At 43.5% G+C, this 25327-nt stretch overlaps 1 protein-coding gene across 15 annotated transcripts in view; it reads right to left on the bottom strand.

Annotated features, from left to right (window-relative positions):
• The window catches only part of LOC128764652 (calcium-activated potassium channel subunit alpha-1), a 152827-nt gene extending 127793 nt beyond the window's left edge, over window positions 1-25034 (bottom strand). For all 15 annotated transcript variants that reach the window (XM_053874585.1, XM_053874586.1, XM_053874584.1 and 12 more), the window contains exon 1: window positions 24690-25034. In XM_053874585.1, coding sequence (XP_053730560.1) covers window positions 24690-24980 — 291 coding nt within the window. In that variant the 5' untranslated portion in view covers window positions 24981-25034. The remainder of the gene's footprint in view (window positions 1-24689) is intronic.
• Between the last annotated feature and the right edge of the window lie 293 nt (window positions 25035-25327).

Raw genomic sequence — 25327 nt, 5'->3', positions numbered from 1 at the left:
GATTTTAAGGTTCATGTCGCGCTCCTTTTAAGCACGGAACACGGTCGACTTTACATGTTCAACTCCCCTGAAGCCTAACAGCCCTTATAGACACGGCACAGATCAAGTGTTGGATGGCAGCACCACTCTACCCCTCACCCTTCCACAGACGTCTCTGCCTTTACATTCACCGATTCCTTCAGCGCACCCTTTTCGCTCCATCCCTGCAGCTTAAGATGAGTATGAAAAGACAAGGAGAGATTAGATTGAGAGGTCTTGGTTCGCTTCAGCTTTCCTTAAAGTAGTTACACTAGAGCTTTGCCAGTGGTCAGATGACACGCTTATATTCACAGTTTAAGCTCTACAGTAGCTTAAAGGCTAGAATATAGGTTCTTTTAGCTTCAATTATGAGTGGCTGGCGTCACACCCGGCTCATTTGATGTGACTATATGTTCTCGAGGCACTCTAATTTCCTCCAATGGTGAATCCTCCTTAAACTTACAGTTAGTATAGGCTTGTCGCTTAAGCAAGCTCAGCAGTATTAGTGAAAATGGTGTGCAATATGTCCCATTTCTTGGAACGGGAATAAGTCACCTTTGAAACTTCCATCCATTTTCTTCGAGTCATGGTGTCGGTGTAAAAAGGACCTGTCGCAACAAACACAAAGCCTGATGTAGTTACAGCTTTACACAAGCAGAAGCACAACCTTAATCTGAGCTGCATATGTGCTCATGCTTCCAGCAAAGTTTGGGGTAAATAGAGTTTAAAAATTGTCCCCTGGGGAAAGTGACAAGTGAGGCTGTATTTTGAATTAGGAGCGAAAGAGAGAGCGAATTTGACTGACACAGGTTGGTCAAACCGAGTCCGTTCATGGTGACGATCTACAAGCAAAACCGATGAATTGCTTCCCCAGATCAGGGGATGTGGTGTAGCCATTTTCAAAACAAAACACTGGCTTTTGGAACTATTAAAAAATGGAAATAGTGGCAAATGCGGCAGTAGAGGAGGCAGTAGTGGTGTTACGCTGTGGTGGTGTAAACAACCGAGAGATGAGGAAGAGTGTCTCCAGTGGATCAGATAACATCTGTTAGGACCATGTAGCTCACTACAGTTGGCGCCAGGTGATGTTTTAATACACAGTTTAGATGAGTTATAACTCCTTCCCAAACAACGGGTGACACAAAAGAGTTTTCTTATTTACAGCATGACTTTATCTCCAATTGTTTTTTAGCTACAACCTTTGCAAATAGTGATGTAAAAGTGGAATATTTCACTGGCGCCGATGCCACCAGGTCACACTAGTTCCTCCTCATAAGCAGAAGTAGTCATGACTTCAAACACTGTTATTTCATGTTCATACAGCTTGACAATATGACAAAATGTGGCACTTTTGCATGGGGAGTGTCAATAGTAGGCGATAAGTTATTTGGAAAACTGACGTCACATAAGCGAATGCCATTGTGTTTTTAATGACTTAACAACAAATACTTCAGCAGATATTGGGATTTCATTTTCAAGTTTTGAATGTGTATATTCATGAAAGGCACTTCAGTAAAGATTCAGAAAAACATCTGAGAGATTTAAATAAAAAATAATGCAGAGTGAAACAAAAAGCTGTGAGAGATACGCAACACAAATTCAGAAAGACGATAAGAGGACCAGTCGACCATTTAGAATCATCAGTTAACCTCTGTATGTTTCCAGCCCAGAAGAAAACCCTGCAGGCTAACCACTACTGCACCGTGCCGCCCAGCTCAGACTCAGCCACAATGCTAGTTGCCATGCCGCTATCTTAACAAGCATGACACTCAGAACCACGAATCTGGATTTCCCTCCTCTCATGTCGCACATTATTTTAAAAGGGATCGTTCCTCCTTATTCGAGTCACTTGATGGAAAATGGGAGGAAAAAAATGCATTTGATTTAAATAATTCATGAAGTCAAGAACATCTAAAAGGCTTCCTCACTCCCGGCTGAACTGTTTATACTGGATTACGCCGCCCACACTGGGGAAAACGTGAGTGTATAAAATAGGAAGGATGGCACACACTGTAGACCGGAAGGTGACGTCTCCCTGGCGTCCCTCTACAAGTGTCCCGTGAGACCAACCTGCGCCTCCGCTTCGCCCCCTGCCTTGACCTATGCTAACAAGTTGAACCTCTTCTGAACAAGCGATCACAGCCCGTGGGTACAAATGTTCCAATTGTGAATCAATGCAATTATGCAGGAGGCCCGAGTGGCGGCGCAATCTGTCTTCATGTGAAAGGTCACTGGTTCTGGAGGAAACGCTGAACCTTACTGTGCAGCATGAAGCCGCCATGTGATGTCAAGTGTGAAGGAAGCTCCCGGGAGGGACTGGGGCTTCCTCGCCTGCGCGCTCATCTCCCGCTGCATCACTACCGACACCGCCTGCGTCATTTGCTCCATTCCCAGCAGTGATGTGAATAAAATGTATATTTAGGAGGCACAGACTTTTTTTTATTCCAATGAATATTCCTTCCTCGGTGCCTCAGTGGAGCTCTAATAACAGTAAACAAGATTCAATCCAGCTTGGCCCCCAATTCTGTATGTTTTATTCCGGCCTGGTTACCTCGACAGCAACGGCCCAGAGGAAGCACTTTTGTAGCCAAGTCCAACTGCGTTCGGCAGCAGATGACGTCCGCCCAGGATCCCACCAAGATGCATTGGTTTATGCAGCGTTGTCATGAAACAGGAATCGGATTTCCAGAGATGACAAAAAAAGGCACTGCCACCTTTCAGCTGAGGGCAACTCAAAAAGGCTTTCCCACTGATGGATCCGAGCTGTGGGGGTGGTTCTGTGCACGACAGCGATGAGGAAACCACCTCCCCGGAGTCAGATATTTGACCCTGGCAGGATTAATTCAAGCTGCTCGGTTGAGCTCGAACAAACAGAGCTGAAAATTCAGCACAAAAATAAAAAGTGTTGCCAGGCCGCGTTTGCGGAAGAGAGTTGGCAACAGCTCTCACATGCGATTATGTGAAGACTGAATCAGCTCTCCTCTGCTGTCCTCGGTGTGATCACGGCGGAGAGGACCCGGGGACAAGTCAGGGCGCCGACACACTCATCGCGATGTCACTGATTTGCATTAGCGACTGCATTCATTCTTTTTTTTTTTTAAACTTGATGGCAACTCAGAGCTGCTCACGTGCAAGTCGCCGCCTATATTGTTTCTGTGAAGACAGAAATTCATCAGCTTAACACCATTCACCTACAGCATAAGCCAAATTCATGGGGGCAAACTCTGGACCAGCTGAGATGTTTGTGTCAAGGTTCTATGCTCCCTATACGCATGAAAAAGTACCAGTTGTTTTCCAACAATGTTACCGTCACTGAACTGTGATTATATACTTCAACGCTTTCTTTGCGTTGGTATTGCTGTTCACCAAAAGATCCACCAGGGGAGGCAGCCCAGAGTCAAAGGCTTATGGTACAGGCCAACTCCAAAACAAACATGGCGACTGTGGAAGAAGTATGAATAGTGTACCACTTGCACAAATAAGGAAAACGGAGGCAACGCTGTATAACGCAAGGTTGGTGGGGCTGTTACATATATCGCGACCGGAGGACGCACAGGGACACTGACCCTGTGGTTCAGTCGTACTGCTCTGTTTGGCCCGAATCAGTGAACTTTGTGGAAACCTGCAGAAACATGGATGAGATTTATGCAGAGCACGGAAATAAGGCTCCGTCTGTATCAGGACCCGTACGTAACATTGAGCATAAATGGGCCGTTATGCTAAATTTAGCTTCCAGGTGTGTGAAAGGAATTCCTTATCGCGTTCACACCCATATCTCTCGTTTCATATATTCATATATTCCATATCTCTCGTGAGGTTGAGTTTGATACACCTGAACTGCACATGAAACAAAGCCTATCATGCCAGATGAGAACAAAACCCCTAAAACTTCATAATATGGTGCAGCATGAGGCTTCTCTACTACATTCTCCATATTTTTAAAATCAGGAAATATCACAAAATCTACTGTAATACCTACCTACTACTTCTAATGTTGAGTTGTGCATTTTGACAATTCAACTCCTAGATACCAATCTATTACAACAGAAGAATTTTATCAGTGGGAGCATGTTTATTTGTTTTACAAATTATGCACTGCAGTGTATTGGACAAAATAAGTACTAATTTGAAAGTAAACCAAGACTGCTCTTTGCGTTGTTGACACAACTTCATTTTCAAGTAAAAATGAACTAAAAATGATGTGAGATTTCTCTCTAAACTCAAACCCAATTCTTCAACTGACAATAAGCTTCTAGTGCAGGCAACATACAGACGGAGGCAGAGCAACACTAATATCATCTGCTGTCACATGTTCCATTTTGTCAACATCCCCCTTTGATTTAACCCTCTGAATGTGATTTATGCATTTTGGAATCCATGCCGTGGTTTTTATTCATCATCTGGAGCGCCATGCCGCGGCGAACGCTCGCCTATCGCCAGGGATCAATAAAGTCGTACTGTATCTTATTTCATCTTGTAAAACTAATGTACTAGTGCGGCACTGCGGCGGCGCAGTAAATCCTCTAATATTACATTTTATTGGATCTGGTAACAAGACCTGCCCGGTTCCTTTTCTCTAACAAGGATGTGGGGCTTATATTGCTGTTTGTTTCTCTCCACTTTTAGAGGATAGTGGAGAGTGACTCAAAGCCGAGGTCTTGTCGAAGGAGGAACTTGCACTCTTTCATTGATCATTGATCATCCACAGAAACAGTGCATGGGCTCTGTAGATTCCCGTGACCCAGCCATATTCTTTCTAAATAAATGTGACATGTGAAGCATTGGAACCGCGATGCAGCCAAGTGAGAGTCACAGTCGCGTCAGTGTGTCCTGGGTCTGCCCTGGGGCCTCCTCCCAGCTGGATAAGGCCAGAATCCCTCACCAAGACGGAGACATCCTGACAGCACGCCCGAGCCACCTGAACTGACTTGTTGAGGTGGAGGAGCAGCAGCTCTCTGCAGGAGTGTCCAAACGGATTACGCCGGCTTCAACGTGAGATCTTGTTCATTCAGTCACTACCCAAATCATAGGTGAGACTGACTTGTAAATAAACCATCCTCATACATTAACTGCCTTTAAAAAATGTTTCCATTTTCATCCCTACCACTCATATCTGGATTGTCATTTTCACATAATTCCTATTCCCAGAATACAGTGCCACATCCTTCACTTTGACCTGTAGTTGGAGTGGGATTTCCAAGTTGGAAAGTCTGCAAATCTTCACAGCCCCAAGTATACAATCCAAGACGGCTTTCCTGAATGTAAACAGGAAGTTGAAGTTTTGAATCAATCATCCTGCGACCTCGTAGCAAACTAGATATTTTCATAAGCAAAACAGTCATGTCAAGCAGGTCAATGTTCTACTTCCGGGTGAAGAATGCAACACTGGTTGGCTCCAGTCATTGCTTTTTTTTTTGCCATTGCACAAAAATCTGAATCGACTTCTTATAAGACAATTTCACCCAAAGGAAGATACATTTATTCATTTATTGATAGTGAAAAATACGCATCAATGAACAAGCTTTTCACCCTTAAAGACTACCTCATTTCGTAGGCGTGCAAAGCTCAGTCATGTGTTTTGCATGTGGCAGAAAGTACTATTGAATCCTTTGTTTGAAGTTACATTAAGTTTAATAAAATCCGACATCACCCGGACCCATAACACTGGTGGACACATTTTGTGCCAACGCTGTCAACTAGACACAGAATACATGCACAAATAGTCAGAATTAGAGAGGATTCAAAAAGCAGGGCTTTTTCTTACAGAGCAGGTGTATTTTCTAATGAGACGGTTTGCTAAGCAACAACAACCTGACGGGTGAAAATAACAATAAGTCAGTGATCACGTTCTACATTCAAACAAACCTGGACTGTAATTTGACATCCACTCTGGAACGTGGGAGTCGATGCAAATGTATATTGTTTTCATACAGCAGTGCAAGGGTTTTATGTGAATGACACGTTGTGCATTACGTCACCACATTCCCGCCTCATCAGGGTTTTCTAGCGCCGTACATCTAAGACCTTCTGGTAGTAATCCACTCATCTTGATGCGCTACGCCTGTTGCTGTAACCTTCAGCCTGTTAGCTTCACTTCCACCGCAGCGGCGAGGAAATCCACGTCTCTAATCCTCAGCCTCAGAGCTTTTATTTAACAGCGGCAGTGAAGATTTCCACCGTCTTCATTTGCCATTCACCAGCTAATAGCCGCCGCTGATCAATACGCTTGTAAGTGCTTTTTAGAGCTCAGCATCAAGATCATTTGTCAAAATAAAAGCCTGTGCCCTGGGGACCAATCAGGAGGGGAATTCTTCGCTTGGTAACGTGAGAAGTCCGAACAAACGGCTGCTGCGTGTTCAGCTGCAGAGTCGGGTTACAACATGCTCGGGATATTTCAATACTACTTACACAACACAGTATACTGGCCCACGACACAGTCATCCCACATCAACCCCGTTGACTATTCACATATATATATATATATATATATATATATATATATATATATATATATATATTCACCGAGCCATCTATCGGAGAGAGTGAACTGGGGTAGGTGCAGTCAGGATGAGATCATGATGGACAAACGTCGCTCTCATAAGAGCAGTCCATCTCTCACTGCCTGTCGCCTAGCAACAGAGACCTGGAAGGCAGACAGTAGGTGTGTGAGACAGAGTGTGTGGGAGGGGAGGTTTGGAGAAAGACAGAGGAGCAGAGAGGAAGGCAGCGCTAAAAAGAGTCGACACACCTGTGGAAGAGAAGGGCGTGTGTCCAATGAGGGGAGCGCTCGTGAATTGAGTTGAGTCAGGAAAAAAGTCGTACAGTAATAATTACATTTTGAGGGTCAAAATTTTCTATTTTTTTCTGTCACTCTAAATAATTTTTTATTAATGACAGCCATGATAAGACTATCTCATGCTTGGTTGTGCTTAACAACGCAGTACACATGCCAGGCCTGTAGGTGGCATAGTGTGCAGCCAAGCAAAAAGGTTGTCTGTCGTGGTACATTAGCGTAACAACCCAAACAAGGAAACCAAGTAGCTACAGTGAAGCGACGACAAGGTTGAGCTCTGACGCGTTAAGAACACAAAAAATGCCCCCGATGCTGGTCTCAAATCACCGCACCAAAGTCGCTAGCGCTGAACACTAGCGTGATCAAACGCAGCAGAAACCAATGCTAATAGAGTTTATTCTTATGGACAGCCGCGTTCTGTTGACGCCCGAAACTCATTTCCTGGATACGTAGTCGACGAAAAGAGGAGCAGTCTGTCAGGTAATAAGGCAACATTCTTGAGTTTACGTTTTGGGTTTGATCTTATAAAACTTATTTTATATGAAATACTTTGCATTTGAATTGTTTGTTATTTACTTTGCTTTACAAGTTACAATGTTTTTATTCAGTGTTGGTGTTATTGTCATGCAAAAGGTTCGTGTAATTGATAAAAAAAAAATTGTGACTTTTTTGTGTAATTGAGTTGTGAAATAAAGAAAAAACAAATCAGCAAAAATCGATACCAGTATTAAAAAAAAAAAAAGAAAAACAAGATTGGTGCACCGTTACAACAAATAATTCTGTGAGGGGCAGTTCTGTCTATACGAAATTGATTCAATTGTTGCAGTGCGTTGTGGTTCTGTTTGGCGTTACAACCACAAGCATTTTTAAATCCCGTCACCTGCCATTCATGAGTATATTGTGGATCAAAATGTGGCTCACGGGCACCGAATCCATTCACCTTCTATGTCGGTACTTGAGTTGTTCTTCGATGAATCTTAGTATTTCAGACAGAAAAATCTCTCAAGATTCACGCTGCTATCACCGGACTTTCAATGTTCTAAATGTCCATATGATGAAAGCGCTAAAGTAGGCAGAAGAAGGGCGTCCTCTTAATGCAGGTGGCAAAATACCCAAAATACCATTGTGTTATTTTTAGCTCAGCAGGGGGTGAAAATACTCCAACCTTGGTACACACTCAACACTGGTGTCCCCAGGCTTTACAAGACATGTGTATTTTCTGGTGATGAACTACTGTCAAGTCTCAATGAAATGTCAGCGATGTGATCGCGGTGCGCTAGGCTAACTTGGGTATGCAACAATTCCACTTTCCACATCGGGTGGCTGAGGACTCTTGGAGCCTCATGACCTGTTGATCCATTACATGCTTCAAATGCTGCGTCAGTCCACCGCAGGGTCTTTCGGTCATTCAGCTCCATCAGTCAACATTCACTCCGCAGCACTTAAAAACCTACTACCTGGTTTAACAGCAGTGTTGTTGTTACTTGAAAACCTACTGCTTGGTTTCTGGAAAACATTCTACATTAAAGCGGCGCGACCGACAGCGCTTTACTTCCATCACGTGTGTAACTAAGCTGCCTCCGAATACCATCCCCGTTATTTTAAACTCCGCTTAACAATGACAGACTCTGGTTCGCCTGAGAAAACATGACGCAAACAGGAACCAAACACCTCTGCTTCCTCTCAAGTTTAGAAAATAGTTCACACACAAATTCATTCAGGCACTGTACTTTTACATTGTGTTGTCCTCTTGAACATGTCCATCAGTTTCGTGTGGGAAGACACGTCTGGTAGCTACGTTCCTTTGAAGATCATTTCTTCAGTTCATCCTTTAGGTCACCACTTGGGGACACCCTGGAAAGTTTCATATTTAAAGAAAAGCAGCTGTATATTCAGGTGGAAATGCTTGCTTTCATCTGAATGCTAAAGCATTTAGCATGCTAAAGGCTAGTTCTCAAATTCTGTTCTGTATGTTTTAGATTACGCTGAACATGTAACCATTTACCAGTGGGAATTTTTATTCGTACAGCATCTTAAAAAGCCATTTATTTTCCTTCTTAATCAGCACTACAGCTGTTGTTTACAATGGTAGCAGGATTAGCTTGACGTTGCGCTCTGCACTTCTGGGAGCTGATCACATGCTTGTTCCTGGAATTCCTGGATTTTAAAGACACCATCCTGCAGCGAGCCGAGCACGTGTCATCACCCCTGCCCTGCACTTGAGATACGCGTCCTGCAACCTGTCGGATTCACACAGCATCTCTGTTTGTGATCGATTCAGGAATATGAGGATGAAGAATGCAGCCTCCCCGCGAGGCTGTGGCTCCATCAATAATTCAGCGTCGGTATCTGTGTCCGCACAACAAATGAACGACACACTGGGTCCTCCATTATTCATGAGGGATTCCACCTGTTGCGCTCAGGTGGCATTATTTTCCTCCCATAGGAAGATGTAAAGGAGGCGCCTACGTGCCGTCACATTCAGCATTTCTATCTGCCTGCAGCGGAAACACGACAGTCTTGGATTAGAGAGAAGCTGCGTGCTGGTGGAAGCATGGTATTCCAGCATCCCAGCAGCTAGCGCTTTGATACGCTTGTGAATTTCAGAGGTAATTTTTCGGAAATGAGCAAGTCATTCAGTGCCACAGTGGAAGTCAATACAAAGTCAAGTCAATATTAAGCTAATGTAGAGCAACAGCATTCAACTCTAGCCACGCTATGACCAAAGTTTCAGGTTGACCATATTCAACGTATAACCTGCACTCTTCTAACAGGAGATATGACTGACACTAATCCTAAATACAAAACCACCTCACATTCTTAAGCCATATTCTTCAAATTCCCTTCCAGCAGAATCTCATTTTTATGTGTCTGGATTATTTGTCGGGTCACAATAGCGAACACGAATTTGATTTAACGTACCATCTAAAGCTCTCACAGCGTGCATAAACGGGATTTGGCGGCCAGATTTGGCGCCCAGCCTGGAGCACCGGTACAAAGCCCTCTGATAGCACAACTCCAAGTGAGCCTCTCATGCTAGGCTAATGCTTGTACGTACGCCAAATGAAACAGAGTCATTTGAATTCAGCCCTACTAAACTACACTGGTTTCAACTAGTGCAGTGCACCATGGGACTTTTTTTGACGATACAGAAGCTTCTTACCTCTTTTTGTAGTCGTTTCTTACGTTTATGAAGAGAAGATTTGTCGTTGATAAGCCATCCCCGTTTGCCGTATCCTTGCTACACCGACACCAGCTGGAGACTTCTCATTTCAAAATTAGCCGTTAGCATCAGAGATGCTAAAGCAACACCAGGCACGATCACGTACGAACTAAGACAAGATTTGCTGAGTCAGCAGACCCAATATTGGTACGGTAGGATGCATCACACACTGGAAGCTAGCACGTAGATGCTAATGACCGTAGCATCAAATAGCAGTAAATAAAGTGGCAGTCAAGAAGGTTGCAATGACTAAACTCTTAAGTTGGACAGTCAGTGTTACAGCAACATTTGTGGGATCTAGATACCAAATGATTCCAGGACAACATCCTGGCAAACCATAAAAACCAACGCTGCGACCCAAATGGAAAGGATTTCGCGCGGCCAGTGACACCCCCCAAATATAAGTGGCGCCTTTTCCACATCTGTGTGCAGATTCAACAATAGCCATAATGGGATCCTGCACCGGCGCAGCTGGAGAAGCGTCCACCGTGCGAGGTGACATCCATGATCGCACCGTTTTCATGCGTGGACACTCCTTCCATCTTTGAGACACGCACAGCCCAGATGCCAGTCCACGAATGATGGTCATTGTCAGTGTCAGCGTGTGTAAAACAGCACGTCGACCCACAAGACCAGCACATTATGCGTCGACATCGCAGCATGATTGACTCTCACCTCAAACAGGCCACCAAACCAGACTCCAGAATCAAAGTCATTCACTATTTTCCAAATACTTCTGCATGTGATTTTATTCCTTTTCACTCTGGTTCCTTCGATTCCAATGTTCTAATTATTGTATTTTATGATTTCTTATTTTTTATCATTCAAAACGTTTTTGTACTGGACGTATCTTTAACTAAGAGTATATTTTGCTGATCATATATATTTACTTAAATACAAAATGCATAAAGAGTGTGATGACAGAAGTAGGGAAAGATAATATTTAATTAAGATTAAAAAAACTTATGACCATTGTGGCATTATTCAGTTGTTTAAGCAAATAACTAGAATATTCTTTGTTTTGTTTTGTTGAAAAAAAAAGAAAAGAAAAAGTTCAACTAAACTGAACTTAAAAATGACTGCAGTTAATGTTTTGATATTGTACAGCCAATATTATTTAAAATATAAAAAAATACTATATTGATTGCATACAATTTATTTATTACATTGTAATTCTGTAATAACACCTATATAGTTATTCTCCTGCCTATATTCTAAATTTGGTTTTCATATTTCTTTTTTACTTATTTTATTCTACTCAATAAAATTGTAATTTATTAAAATGAAAATATAAATAATCTGATATGTGGCCTCTTTTTTAACCAGTCGGGGTGTGAAATGTGGTGATGAGTGTAGCGACTAGACTCCGAACAGATAAGGAAGATCCTCTTTATCTATTTATAAGAAGATGTATTTCCAGACCGCTGTGTCTCTGCTCCGATCGCCTACCATGCATTTTTAAATGGCATCAACCTTTTCTTCCTCACACCCACACACCCTCATTGAGAACGCCACGCTTTGATGGACGGGAGCGGCCAGCGACGGTCAGAGGCGCCGTGTCGAAGTAATTACAGGCGGCAGCGTGAGCCGGCCAGGACTCGTCCCTCAGAAGGAGGAAACCGAGGTGGTGTGCCCCGTTCGGGTCAGTTTCACCTCACAAAGCAGGCGCTGCCTTCACAGCGCTGTCATGTGAGAAGACGCAGACAGCGAATTTCTCCTCTGACCCTGGTCACCTCTGATCCTGACCTCTGCCGGACAGGTGAGAGGGTCCGTTTTGGACCGACACAAGTCTGAGTTTTCCATTTCTGCTCCCCCTGGCAGAGGTCAAGTCCTTATAGGGCGATGGCAAGGAAGGAACTGCAAATCCAATGAATCAACTTCACACTCCAGCACATGTTTCCTGCCACTGCTTTTGGAGAGTTCTCAGGGAGAGAGGAACATTTTCACACGTCAGCGGCAAATCAACAAGGTTCTTGTGTTTATTTCCTCGAGGGCAAAGGTCAAGAGGAACAACGACAGCTTAGCCGCAACCCAAACTTAGACTTTCAGGAGAAGAAGTTTCAAGCTCTTCCGTCGGTTATTGGATCCTTCACTCAAAGTAAAAGTTGGATGTCCAATCCCCGAAGTTGTGTTCCAGGATTCCACCTCAATTCTACTATTTCACTTCTCAATAAAATGTATTTGGACTCGTGTATTATGGTTCAAACTACAGAATGTTTATGGAGTAATGCACTGCATTTTATTTATTTAATAATGAAACCGCAAGTTCAACTTTATTCTTATGTATTCATTTGGGGGAGTATATGAGAAATATATTAAAATTATCATTTAATAAATAAAATACATGCCAAAAAAACCTAGTCCTTGTCATAGTTCTTTCTTGCTACATTTAACATTTTTCTTGTCATTTCATCCCCGGAATTTAACTTTTACAGCAATTATTCAATCTGTTTCATTTATTTACAGCTGAACAATTTTAGTTAATGTCATACAATAATATTTTGGTTGTTGTTTTTAGCATTAAATTTTTTTTGTGTATCAACTGTTAAACCATATATATATATATATATATATATATATATATATATATATATATATAGACTGAAATAACATTTTTCTTCATTTAATATCCAGAAATATTGCTTTATCTTTATTTACATTAGATCATGTTTTTTATGTATTGAGCCATTTTTTTCTCACTTTCCCAGTGTTTTCACTCGCAACATTTAGCTTCATTTGAGTGGCCCGAAGCACCAGACCAAAATGATCTTCTTCTCCTTTAAATTCTCATTGATTCCTCCACACAGACAGGAAGAGTTAACTCTCACACAAGTCTTAATTAAATATCTGCGTGGGATGTTTTTCCCTTAACCCACTCGCGCCCACCCACCCACTCGGGATATCAGCCCGTCACTGGCTGTTCTGGCAGCGGCGCCAGCAGGCTGCTGCCAGCGTGTGCGAGCGCTCCACTGGGCGACCGTGGTACTATTGAAGAGCCGTCGCTCTGAGCAGACGCATTAGTCGCATCGATCGTGCTCCTGCTGTAACTCAGCAGGTTAACTGAGTGAAAACAGGCTCTTTTTGGGAGTAAAAGACGTCCGTTACGGTCACACCCATTTCATTATTTCTACAGTCGATACAGCCTGTTGTCCAACAGACCGTTTACAGTCGTCAATTAAGCTCTCTGTGTTTGGGAGGAAACAAGAGGAAACCAACACAACATCACTCACTATTATTCATGAATTATTTCTATCTATCCTTTCTATGCGACAGTTCAGCGCCCATTCTTTGCAGCTTCGCCCGTTCCTCCCATCAGCTCTGTTACTGTCCCGGCTGTACAGTCGTTCAAGTCTCAATGTTGAGTCCAGTTAGTGGATTAGCCGCTCATGTGTGCAGCCACATCACATCGGACCCCGCAGCAGCACATCTGACAAATGTTACCATCATCCAGAGGAGGCTCTCACTGACTCATTAGCTTATTTGTTTCTGTCCAAAAGGCGAAACTCATCACTCGCAGCGTGTTGTGGGTGGCGGACATGAGCCGGTGAGGTCAGCTGTGCCTCAATGTTTGTGCCAGTTTTTGAAAGTTGGGAGGTGTGAATAGCCAAAAATGGAGACCAAAACATGGGAAACTCCCTCATGTTGAGGGGACAATAGCTTGATAAATACAGCAGTACCTCGGCTCTCGAGCACAATCCGTTCCAGGCGGCCGTTCCAGATGCGATTTGTTCGAAATCTGAATCGATTTTTCCCATTACAATGAATGGAAAAAGAACTAATGCGTTCCAAGCCTTAAAATAGTCTTTTGTAGGAGTGAATGTAGAGTGTCTGCTGCAGGTGCGCTGTTCCTCTATGTGTGTGGCCGCTGCATGTGGGAGGGGTTGCCGAGTGAGTGACGTCTCTCCAGAAGTGAAGAGGTGCCCGGTGCGTGTCCAGCTCTGAATGTGCGCTTCTGTGCAGTTTGGCTGTGACAAAGTCATAAACCAAGTCACGCTCTGTCCCAGACTCGCCTCATCTCTGTCCCAGCTCCAGCCCACAACAGGACATCAAACCCTGGAGTGTGCGCTCCAGCCTCGGAGGTGTGGAGAGCGAGCACCTCCCCTGTGACACTCTACCACGGTCCAGTGTGGAGACAGGAAAGGTTTTACACCTCAATATGAAGAGAAAACAGTCAGTAAATGTAGCTAACGGGACACGTCTGCATACAGAGGCTGCGTTATACACAATAACAAAGCGCGTCGTGGGTCAGCTGAACGGTCCACGCACATTATGTTTTTTCCGGCTTTTTTCAGGGGCGTTCGAGTTCTGGATTTTTGTTCGAAATCCAAAGCAAAAAATTCTCAAAATTTTTGTTCGAACTCCGATTTGTTCGAATTCCGAGACGTTCGAAAACCGAGGTTCCACTGTAATGACTTTAATAAAGAAAAAGATTTGAGTCATAAAACAATAACTGGTCAAATGAAGCAAGGCACTCCACTGGTCTGGTCTGCTTAATCTTACTGATCAATATGTAACAGATGTGGCATGTAAAACAGGGAAGCTGCTGGTGTCGCGAAAAATCAAAGCTGACAAACAATAATTTCTATGTGCCAATTTTCTATTTGCCAAAGACAAGGGAATTTGTTGATGATAACTGAGGAGGAACAGATCATCAGCCTTTTAAATCTACAGCCAACTGTTGGGTTCTCCTAAGTGGTTCTTGTTTGGACTCCATGCTAGCCCCTCACTGTCACATGACATTGTTCCCCTCCTCTTTTAATCCAATTTGCGGCATGTCATCACAAATTGAAATAACAATGTGAGCCTGTTAATAATGCTCTGTTTACACTCAAGCCCAGTGGCACGACTCCAAACAGCTCCCAGTACGAGCACATCCATGCTCGTGCAAATATTTGGATTTAAAAATCCCCTAAATATAAACATAAAAAAACATTTTTCCCTCTAAATGTAGTGTCAATATATATAAAGTTTAATGCTAAATCTACACTGGCATATATCACCAACAAGCAAAGGACCTGGCAGGTCCCATTTGACAAAAGCCAGAGATGAAAAGGTCAACATCAGAACTGACTTAAACCTGTCCTCATGTGGTATAAATCTCTCATCACAAACCTTCAGACAATCTAATTCCAGATGTTTCGGAGCCTACGCGGCGGAGCCTCAGTCCTGAGCTCTCCATGGTGCTGAAAATCTACACACCAGCTCAACTCCGGAAACTTGTCCATGTATGTCAGCATCACCGTCCAACCGGTTGTTTCTAACCGGAGAGTGAAGAGCAGCGAGTCAGGGGGAGGGGAAAACCAAACAAAAAAAAAAAAAACACATCAAGCAACGACAGGTGTCGACTCCAACCACATCTATCTTGGTTTGGGTTTCAAATAATTGCCATGGTGACACATGAACACTGGCAGCTCCGTTTGAATATTTTAACACTTCCACTGTGCGTGCTGGTCCACATTTCTCAACACATTTACCTCATGTAACCAGACGGACGAATTGAGACGCCAGTGACTGGGCAAAGTCTAGCGGTGTAAGGAAACATCGATACACTCTAATATCACGATACTTGACTGTGCAATACTGTAATTTATATTTTTGCTTCATTGGGAGATGTCCGGATATTTTAAGTCCACAATACTGATATTTAATATCATAATACTTGGATGTGTTTTTTTCATTCATTCCTCAGTTGGACTGGGTTCATAACAATAAACTTGGTTTCATCCACATAATATTATACTGCATAATCTTGATTTCCCCCTTAAATTTATGGACAAAAGTGATATTGCAGTATATTGCTGAACTTGGAGTTTCGCAATGTATCACATCGCCACTCCTGTGCCAGGGTACGCATCGCATCACAATATACCTGTGACTGGTCACGCTCTCCTCACCTCCTCGCACCAGGGCCGAGCTGAAGTGACCACGATTTCTGAAGGTCACTCACTCACCATTTCTCGCTGTCCCCCGCAAATAGTTCCAATTCTGTGTCAACTGGGTTTTGATGTCCAGATTCAAATGGATGTTCAGACAACAGGTAAGCAAACACATTGTACAGATGCTGACATTTTTCCTGCCTTATATTGACTAAACAAATGTTAAACAATAAATTTCAGTTTCATAAATTAACAAACCTGCAATGAAATAAGATATTTTTTGCTGAAATGCGGGAATTTATATCCATTATAAATATGTTAAAGAAGAAAAGCAGAATATTTTATTTAGTTATTATCAGTGAAACCGTTATTTTTGCACAGCATGCACAGTTTACATGCAGCCATCGCTTTAGAAATTGAAATGAATTTAAATCATTTTAAAAGAATAAATACACAAAAAAGTGAGATAAAATAAACAAAACTGTAATAACAATTACATTATAAAAATATGTATATATTAAAGTTACAAACGGTAATATAGTGGCAAAATAGTCAATAAAGTTTGTGTCAAACTTTTTGCCTCATTGTCCCAGTGAAAACAGCATTATTTAGATGTGACCTTTTTTGAAGCATATGAACGACATATACTATTTCAAATTACACAATAAAGAAGGACTTCAAGGGCGCGAGTCGAGAAGTGCTCACCCACGCACGGAAATACATTTCTCGACACCCACACTCACTCACTCACTCACTCACTCGCTCCTCTGATGGTAAGCTCTTTAAGGACAACAACAGCTGAAGAAGAAAGCTTGGAGACTAGAAACCATAAGCCATGATCCCACAGGCTAGCCAGGCGCGAGCTAGCTATCTCCCTGCTGCAGGCCTCCCATGCCAGCTTAGCCAAAGCAGATCCACGGGCAAATGATTTCCTACTATCAGGTGGCCCAACCTCACATTTCCAATGAGGGGAATTCCAGTCTAGCTCTTGTGGAGCCAGGTACACCCTTCCTGACTGACCCTCGACCCCTGAATACTTCCTGGGGTGTGGGTGTCCTTTTAATAGCCCGGTGACTCGCCAAAGAAGACATGACAGCATGACAGCACAGTGTGGATACGGGGGCCGAACCGCTATGTCTGCCTCATGATATACATAGTTCGCTGTGATGTATGGCCTCTGCTTGTCGGTGGATTAACATATATCAGCGTGGCACACTAAAGTTGTCCCTAGATGGTCATCAAAGCTGGTTCGGGGAATTGGGGATTAGGGAATAGAAAAGAGTAAAATCGTCGCCGGCAAATAATGCATGAGTCATACTTTCCACAAAGGAGAGGAGTGGAATTATCGACACAGTAGACGTGTGGATTTGAACTGCTCAAACATGTTTAAGTTTCACTTGCTAGTAAGAATCATGAGAAGCTCGCAAAGCCTTGTGTTGTTTAGACGGACAGAAACGCGGACCGACAGATATGACACTATTAAAAAAAGAGCTGAGCCAGATGCCAAAACTGAAAAGCCTCCGTTTTTTTTCTCTTTAACTTTTTACTTGCAGATTGAGAGCCACAGTCTGATATTAAAGACACACGTCACACATGAAATCTCATTGTAAGGAAGTCATTGTGCGCAGCAGCCGTCTTGATCTCACGCGAGTGGGACGTGATGGCGACAGGCGTCTGCGGTCGCGGTGGAAACTGACCACGCTTTGCCCTGAGACACATTAGAAGCATGTCCACTCCCTGGAAGTGTCAACAACACATGACCAGACAAATGCAAGTCAACCGCCGGCCAGAAGAAGGAGAAGAAGCGTGTGCATTCCTGACTCTGACTGTGAACAGTAGGTCACACCGCCACATGCTACGCTAGAGACTCCAATGCAGAAAAATGGAACATGTGCACTGCCGTCGTTTCACTGCCATGTTTCCAGACATTGGGCACACAATTCCTCGTGAATTTAGTAGGAAGAAGTAGGAACTCTGGGGTGGTCAATTGCAACATAGACGAGAGGCGAAGGTATCAACAAGCTAATGCTAAAGAAAGTAAGTGAATGCCACTCAAGTCGGCCAAAAGAGTAAAGAGTTTAAAAGATAACTCAGTGGTCTAATTGTCCAGCCTGTTGTTTGCTATGGATATATGTGACAGAAAGTTGTAAAAACAAAACACAGTCAACCCTCAGTTCACAAAATTCTGTTGTTACGGGACTCGACAAGCTAGCTTTAGCATTGAAATGAACAGAAACGGAATGAATCTGTTCTGGCCTCAGAGTCAAGTCCATGTTTTCATGGGTTTGATTAAAGAGGAATCTCCACATGAATGAAAACTAAAATCTTACCAGACAAACGTAACGTATGAGTAGCTAGCTGAAACACAACAGCGTCTGTTCTTCAATACAGCGATGAATGGTCGTAGGAAAGCCAGGAAAATCCAAGGTGATGTTTATGAACACACTGTAGACACCCTGACTACACAACTTTCCAGCAGCTCCATTATTTCCTCCTTTGGTTGGGCATCCAGATAATGCAACATACTTCAGTGTTTCACTCAAGTGTTTCAAGCGCATGAAAGTTTTCCTGTTGAATGTTGTGTGACTGTTTGTGCTTGTGAGTCACAGTTTGTTTCCCTACTCAGCTCATTAACCCTAAAGAGTATCAAAAAAACAACCCAACAAGGTGTCACCGGATTACACGACACAGCTTGTCTGCATGCAATACAGCAGCCAGCCACCAGGTCGATGCATCTGAATTCACGAGCCATGTCCGCATCCGTCTCGCTGCAATGACGGTGTAAATATACGACTGTTGATATCCCACCCGGCTGACTGACTCACAGTGAGTCATGCAAGCTTCTGCGTTGCATATAAAATGGCATAAAAATAAAACCTCAATTTGATGGGATTATTTTTACAGCACAATTATTTGGAGGATAAGAAAAACCCCTCATTTCCCGGGGATGACGTCGGCCAATGGGAAGGAAGCTCAGCGACGTTGGAATAGTGAGAGCGACAGCTGATGGAAGGGTGAGTCGTGTGCTGCTCTGGCAAAGTGCAGCTGGTCTGTTTCCAAGCACAAGAGAACACATGGGCTCATAACAGCTCCTCTCCGCAGGAGCCTCCGCAGCCCATTCCGTTTAAAAACAATCACACTCAAGTGCGCCGCAGCACAGCCCACTTATTCACCCTTGAAGCCAAACTGGAGGTACGTTTGCAGACAAAATGATTGAAATGGTGACGCGTCAGGAGGAGAGGAAAAGTCGAGCCGGCGCGTCCTCATCACACCTCTGTGTGCGTGTCACATCGCCCAGGCAGAGTCTGGCCTTCAGTGAGTCCAACCAACACAAAGCACATCAAACTCTCATTAGAAGGAATGCAACTTTAATGATCCCGTGTTTGCCACTGGGACACAAACCTGGAGCTGCACAAAAATATCATTAGAGACGACAGGAGTTTACGATGGCTCTGGCGGGAAGAAAAAATAGACAGAGCAGCAGAACTCTATAATGGTTTCGGCTGATTTAATAAAAACAACCAAGTTACAAAAGTAGAAGTGCATTGAAAGGCACAATCGGATTTGGGGAGCTAAGAGGAGATTTAGCTTTAAGAGAGAGGTTTGTTTTAAACTGTAAAGATCGGCCGACTAATATCCATTTTTAAAGCTGTTTATACATAAACTCTTTGAGTAATATTATTTTATATTATCAGCTAACAAAGTCATGAATAGGGGTTGGTGCAATCTGGCACTGAGGAATGGGAAGCTAGCTAGCGGCAACAAGTGTCCGCCACTGCCAGAAACAAAAAAAAAAAAACCATGTCAGAGAATTTAGAAAACACGTCTCCATACTGGACAAACGCGGCCTTAAAAACAACGTGGAGTTAGCTAGATAAACGTGGAGCTAGCTTGATAAACGTGGAGCTAGCTAGATAAACATGGAGCTAGCTAGATAAACGTGGCGCTAGCTAGATAAATGCAGAGCTAGCGATATAACCGTGGAGCTAGCTAGATAAATACAGAGCTAGCGAGATAAGCGTGGAGCTAGCCAGATAAACACGGAACTAGCTAGATAAACACTGAGCTAGCCAGATAAATGCAGAGCTAGCGAGATAAGCATGGAGATAGCTAGATAAACGCGAAGCTAGCTAGATAAACATGGAGCTAGCTAGATAAGCGTAATGACACACAGGAGCCTGAATGTCAGAGTCGCATGCTGCGGCGCCGTATCTAGTTTAGCCATATAGGCCGGAGCCACAGCACAATCCCGACAGCTGTTGGCTCTAAAGTGAGCATAAACACTCCACGATGCACCTTGAGGGGATGAGGGGGAGGTTGAACAGCTCAGTACAGTAGCCGCATCAGCTCTCTTCTCATGAGGTGGGAGGTGTGTTTACTTAATCCACGCCTGGTCCAGGATCAAGTCAAAGACAAGAACCAGCCCCAAACTAATGTGTTTTATCACAGCTGAACACCCCGTCGTATTGAAGAATATGAGCTGTTGGTTTATGCCTCACTGTCCTGGCGGAGGGTCATGACGGAAGCGTCAGTGAAACTCATGCCCTTAGATTGAAGTAATTGGGGGCATCGTCTGGACTGAATATCAATACATATATTGGAGCTTCTTCTTTCAGTATTCGCCATCCGGGGATGGCCAATGAAAAGGGCACCATCCCACTGCTACCAACAGTGAAATGGAGATGGTAAGTCAAAAAGAAAACACCAGAACCAAAGACAACACTGTTGAAAATTGAGTACGGTAAATTCCAGACTACAAAGCGCTAGATCTTGTTCACACATAAGCCGCAACAGTCTACATGCCGCGGGTGCAGTGGTGCTGTCAGCTCTGTAGAAAGGTCAGTGGTGCACCCGGCTTAAAAATGCATGAGGGTCACTTCTAAACTAGTTTTGAAAACGGGCTCCAGCATGGAGACTGACTCATGAAACCAACTCAGCAATGTTCTGAACTTGAATCATGAACTCCTCATCTGTTATTGACATTGAAAGCTCTCCGACACCACACTCCCAGGTAAGATTGCAGCCAACCCTTCTCACTACCAACATCCCCTGACTGAACTCCTTCGCTTTTCCCTTCACTGGCCGCCAAGACACCCCACTGCCACTGACCCTGTTTCTCTGATACACAGTTCTATCTCATTTTATTCCGATGAGACCAATGGAACTTTTGAAAACACAGTATTCAGTCTGGATGAAAGGAAGAACGGGACGGGTCACGAACACGAGGCGAGAGCTAAGCTACGACTAAGTGACGACTGATGGAAGAAATGGCTGCTAAAATGAAAACGAACAAGTGTTCCTCCCTGAAAAAAACTCAGCCGGGTACCATTCATCTCTGACAGAGAGCGCTGCATATCTCCTCCTCCACCCTACGCATCCAACAGAGGCGTCATATAAGAACTTCTGGAGGTGGCATGACGAAGAGCAGATAACTCGACCATTAGATAACCACACAGCGGTGAGCAAGCTCCACACAGAAGCAGCACAAACATGTTCACAAAGACTCCACGGGGAAACAGAGCACAATATGCTAATGAGCTTCTCAGAGGTTTCCTCCACTTCAGCACCACTAAAGTAGCTGCTCATGCTTATATTTCTGTCGCTCATGCATATGCACTGTCATGAGTGAGTGATTCCCCAAGTGGGAAACCTCTTTCTAGCAATGTCAGGTCTCAAGGAGCGCGAGGAAACACAAGCACATAAGCTAGAACAATGATCCAACGTTGAGATAAATCTGCTCTATAGAGTAAAGGGAGTAGTTATGGAGCTCATCCCAGCTACAGAGGTCACTGAAGACAGGTCTCCAGGAGACACAAACACTCACACCTATAGAGAACTTTGAGTCACCAATTGAATCACACTGTTGGTGGGCTGCTGGAGGAAACCAGAGTGTGCAGGACAGCTTCTTCTTAACTTACTTTCCAGCCAAACTCGGCCACTCAGACGTCCTTTTTTGAATCGCAGCAGAGGTGCAGGCCTCATCCATCACCCCCTTTTGTCGCTCCGGCCTCTCCCTTCTCACCCTCATCCACCTGTGCTTCCTGTTCCTCAAACATGCCAGTGACTCAGATCCAGTTTCCTCCCTCCTAATGCGCCTAACAAGCCGCTTCCCTCCGCAGCCAAGTGTCAAGCCCACCAAAGTCACCCAACTGCAGGCACAGCACTATTTCCTCTGAGGAGCGCTTCTTCTCTGCCATGGAGCTCCACCACATGATGGACACCGCATTAAGCTTTCAGCTTCCTTGAAGAGCAACGGTCTTTCGGGCGCACAAGGGATCCGGACAGCCAAGTTATTAGCTTAAATGAGATGAGCAAATAAATGTAGTTCCTAGTGCGACTGCAGATACGCTAACTCTTAAGGAGGATGTTAGCGTGATGCTAGCATCAGACCAGGACATTTGCTTGTTTTCAAGTGTACAGTGGTACCTCGCTTTTCAAACGTCCCAGACTTCAAACAAATCAAGATTTTTTTGCTTCAGATTTCGAACGAAAATCCAGAACTCGAACGCCCCGGCAAAAACATAACGTGCAGGGACCGATCAGCTGACCCACAGCGCACTTTGTTATTGTGTATATCGCAGCTTCTGTATGCAGACGTGTCGAGTTAGCTACATTTACTGACTGTTTTTTCTTCATATTGAGGTGTAAAACCTTTCCTGTCGTCTGGAACAGATTGTAGTCGAGAACCAAGGTGCCACTGTATTTCACCTTCAGACACTAGGAATCTGGCAGGTGTCAAGAAGAATTGCGTAACTTTTAAATGAGTTATATAAAAGCTATATATATGAGCCATAAAATACACATTTCTCAACAATTATTGCGTCCGTTTAAACACCTTCACAAGTGGCCCGAGGTGCTACTGAGGGGTGTCAAGCTAAGAAGCTATGAAGAGCCTCAGATATCATGAACAAAAAGTCTTCAATGTCAACTTGTGTTGGCGCATGAAGCATCAAGTCAGCTCATTTTAAGCATCTGAAACAACATAACTAGTGTCTGTCAGAAAAGTACCACTCGGTTTGATTCATGTCGGCTCACTCCCGCGTTTCATATTGTGGATGCCATCACAGTCAAAAGTGATTAAAGGGTCCTGATGATCATTCGCCTTAAATCTCCATTAGCACGGAGAAAACGCCGCATGACAGAAGAGTAATGAGCTTTCCAGGTGAGCGCTGACAGGATGAGCATTGACGTCACCACAACTCTCGGTAGACTTCATTAGATGTCAGCGGAATTTGGTTCTAATGGAGGACTCCTTCTTTTTAACCTTCACTTTCACCCGGCGCAGTGAGGCGAGGGGACATGAGGGGAGCGTGCTCATCCTTCTGTGTCACGCAACACCACCCACTCTATTCAAAAGTGACACTCAGAGGAGGAGGGGGGGGGGCAAGGAGGCCATCATAATAAAACCACCACCGTGGACGCTTCATATCTGTTTACAGCCGCGCAGGTCACAGGACACTATTCATTCTCCCAAGAAGACACATGATGAACTGCAACTGCAGACAGTGTCGGCCACAGCGTCCTACAATAATCTCATAAAACATATTCCACATTGATTTTTCTAACAAGAAAAAATATGTTACATAGCACTTTTTTGCCAACTATTTTGGACTGTTTTACACACATTATATATATCCAAGAATATTTGTTTTACCTTTGGTTATATTTTTTTCCATGAATAATGCATTGATTTTATTTATTTTTTTAATACATAATTCTGATCATTTTCATTTTCTGCTCACAATAACTAAACAATTTTTTTGGCCGAAAATTATTTATTGTGTTATTGGGTCCACTTGAGCAACATTATATTATCTTTTTGGATTAAAAATGTATTTAGAATATTAAGATATTAAGATTAATAGATCAATGGTACCGTAAAATAGTAATAATTCTGGTCAAAAAATAAAAAATCCAAGAAAAAAATGGCACCAATAAATAAAATATCTTTTTTTTTTTTTAAATCACAAAGACGGAGACAATATTTTTGAATTTTTCCTCGGGTTTATGAAATGAAATCTGTTTTATTAAATTAAATTGTGTTAAAAAAAAAAAAAAAAGAAAAGCACCATTTTCTTTTCAATGTGTCTCAATTCTTTGAGTTGTCTTCTCGATCTCGATCACATTATTAGCCAGAATTTTCTGTTCTGCAGAAGTCAAGACTCCTTTTTTTATTGTAAATACTTATGACCAGTTTGGAAATTAATTGATAAAAAAATTTCAAAACAAAATCATAAAAGTGTTATGATGGACACTCATGAAACCTCTTCTAAAATGTGAACAAAATACAGTGCTTTTTTTTTTTTAATGCAACAAAAATAAAGCGGTTATTTGGTAGTTCCTTATATTCATAATGTTCTGTGGACAGTTCAGAGCAAAAAAGGTGATTTTTTTCTTGAACTTTTTCATGATTTTTCCATAACCTTTCCAGCGCCACTAACAATTTATTGGTCTTGAAAACACTTTTGATCAATAGTTTGTTTTTTTTTTTTGAATGAGAATAATGTGTTTTAATAACAATAATAAGAGTCAGAACAGAGCAGTTGAATTCAGGAAATGCTTTGAGTATATCCAGACTTCTAACTTCATGAGAACACAACTGGGTGAAAGCCATCTTGCTGCTTCAGAAAGCCTGGCCTTGTCCACCCACAAGTGACTTGAGCGTGGTGATGCAGACTGGGGTCTCCAGGCTCGGTGACCCCCCTGAAGGCCAGTCCACCACCACCAGCAGCAGCAGCAGCGGCAGCGGCTCACACAGACACACACGCGCGCGCCGTACCTTGGTCTTGATGTTGCAGTGGCAGCACACGGTCCACAGATACTTGAGCGTCCTCCACAGCAGGATGATGAAGAGACCCCCGAAAAACGTCACCATGGAGGAGGCGAGGAAAGCCCACCACATGCGCTGCCCGTTATTGTCGCAGGGCACCTCGGACGAGAAGGGAATGACGAGGTTTTGCATCTTGGACATGAAGATCGACGACTCCGGCTTGCTGAGACTGTTGATACTGCTGGTCCTCATAGAGCTGTCGCTGCCACGGGGGACGGTGCCATCCGCCTCGGCTAGCATGGAGGAGCCGTGGAGATCCGGTGCCAGCCTCCCCAGCCCCACTCACCAGCCATATTGCTCTGGAAAAAAAAAAAAAAAAAAAAAAAAAAAAAAACAATCCCCCCCCCCCTTAGTTCTCGCTCGTAGGTTCCGATCAGCCGCCCGGTCGAAGCGGTCCGTGTATTTTAGGAGCCTATGAAGTGTTGATGCGAGGCGGCGCAGACAGAAATAGCGTCTCGGTGGCGAGACATTTAAAAATCCGCAACAATGACGAATGAGTCGCGTCTGGTCCGGAGCGTGGATCCCGTCTCCTCCACGCCAAACGCCATACTTCTATTAAAAACAAAAAAGAAAAAGGGGGGAGAGAA

The sequence above is a fragment of the Synchiropus splendidus genome, chromosome 9, assembly GCF_027744825.2.
Source record: "Synchiropus splendidus isolate RoL2022-P1 chromosome 9, RoL_Sspl_1.0, whole genome shotgun sequence".
Classification (NCBI taxonomy): Eukaryota; Metazoa; Chordata; class Actinopteri; order Syngnathiformes; family Callionymidae; genus Synchiropus; species Synchiropus splendidus.
The sequence above is the reverse complement of the archived record's forward strand: the minus strand, read 5'-3'. Positions and strand labels throughout refer to the sequence as shown.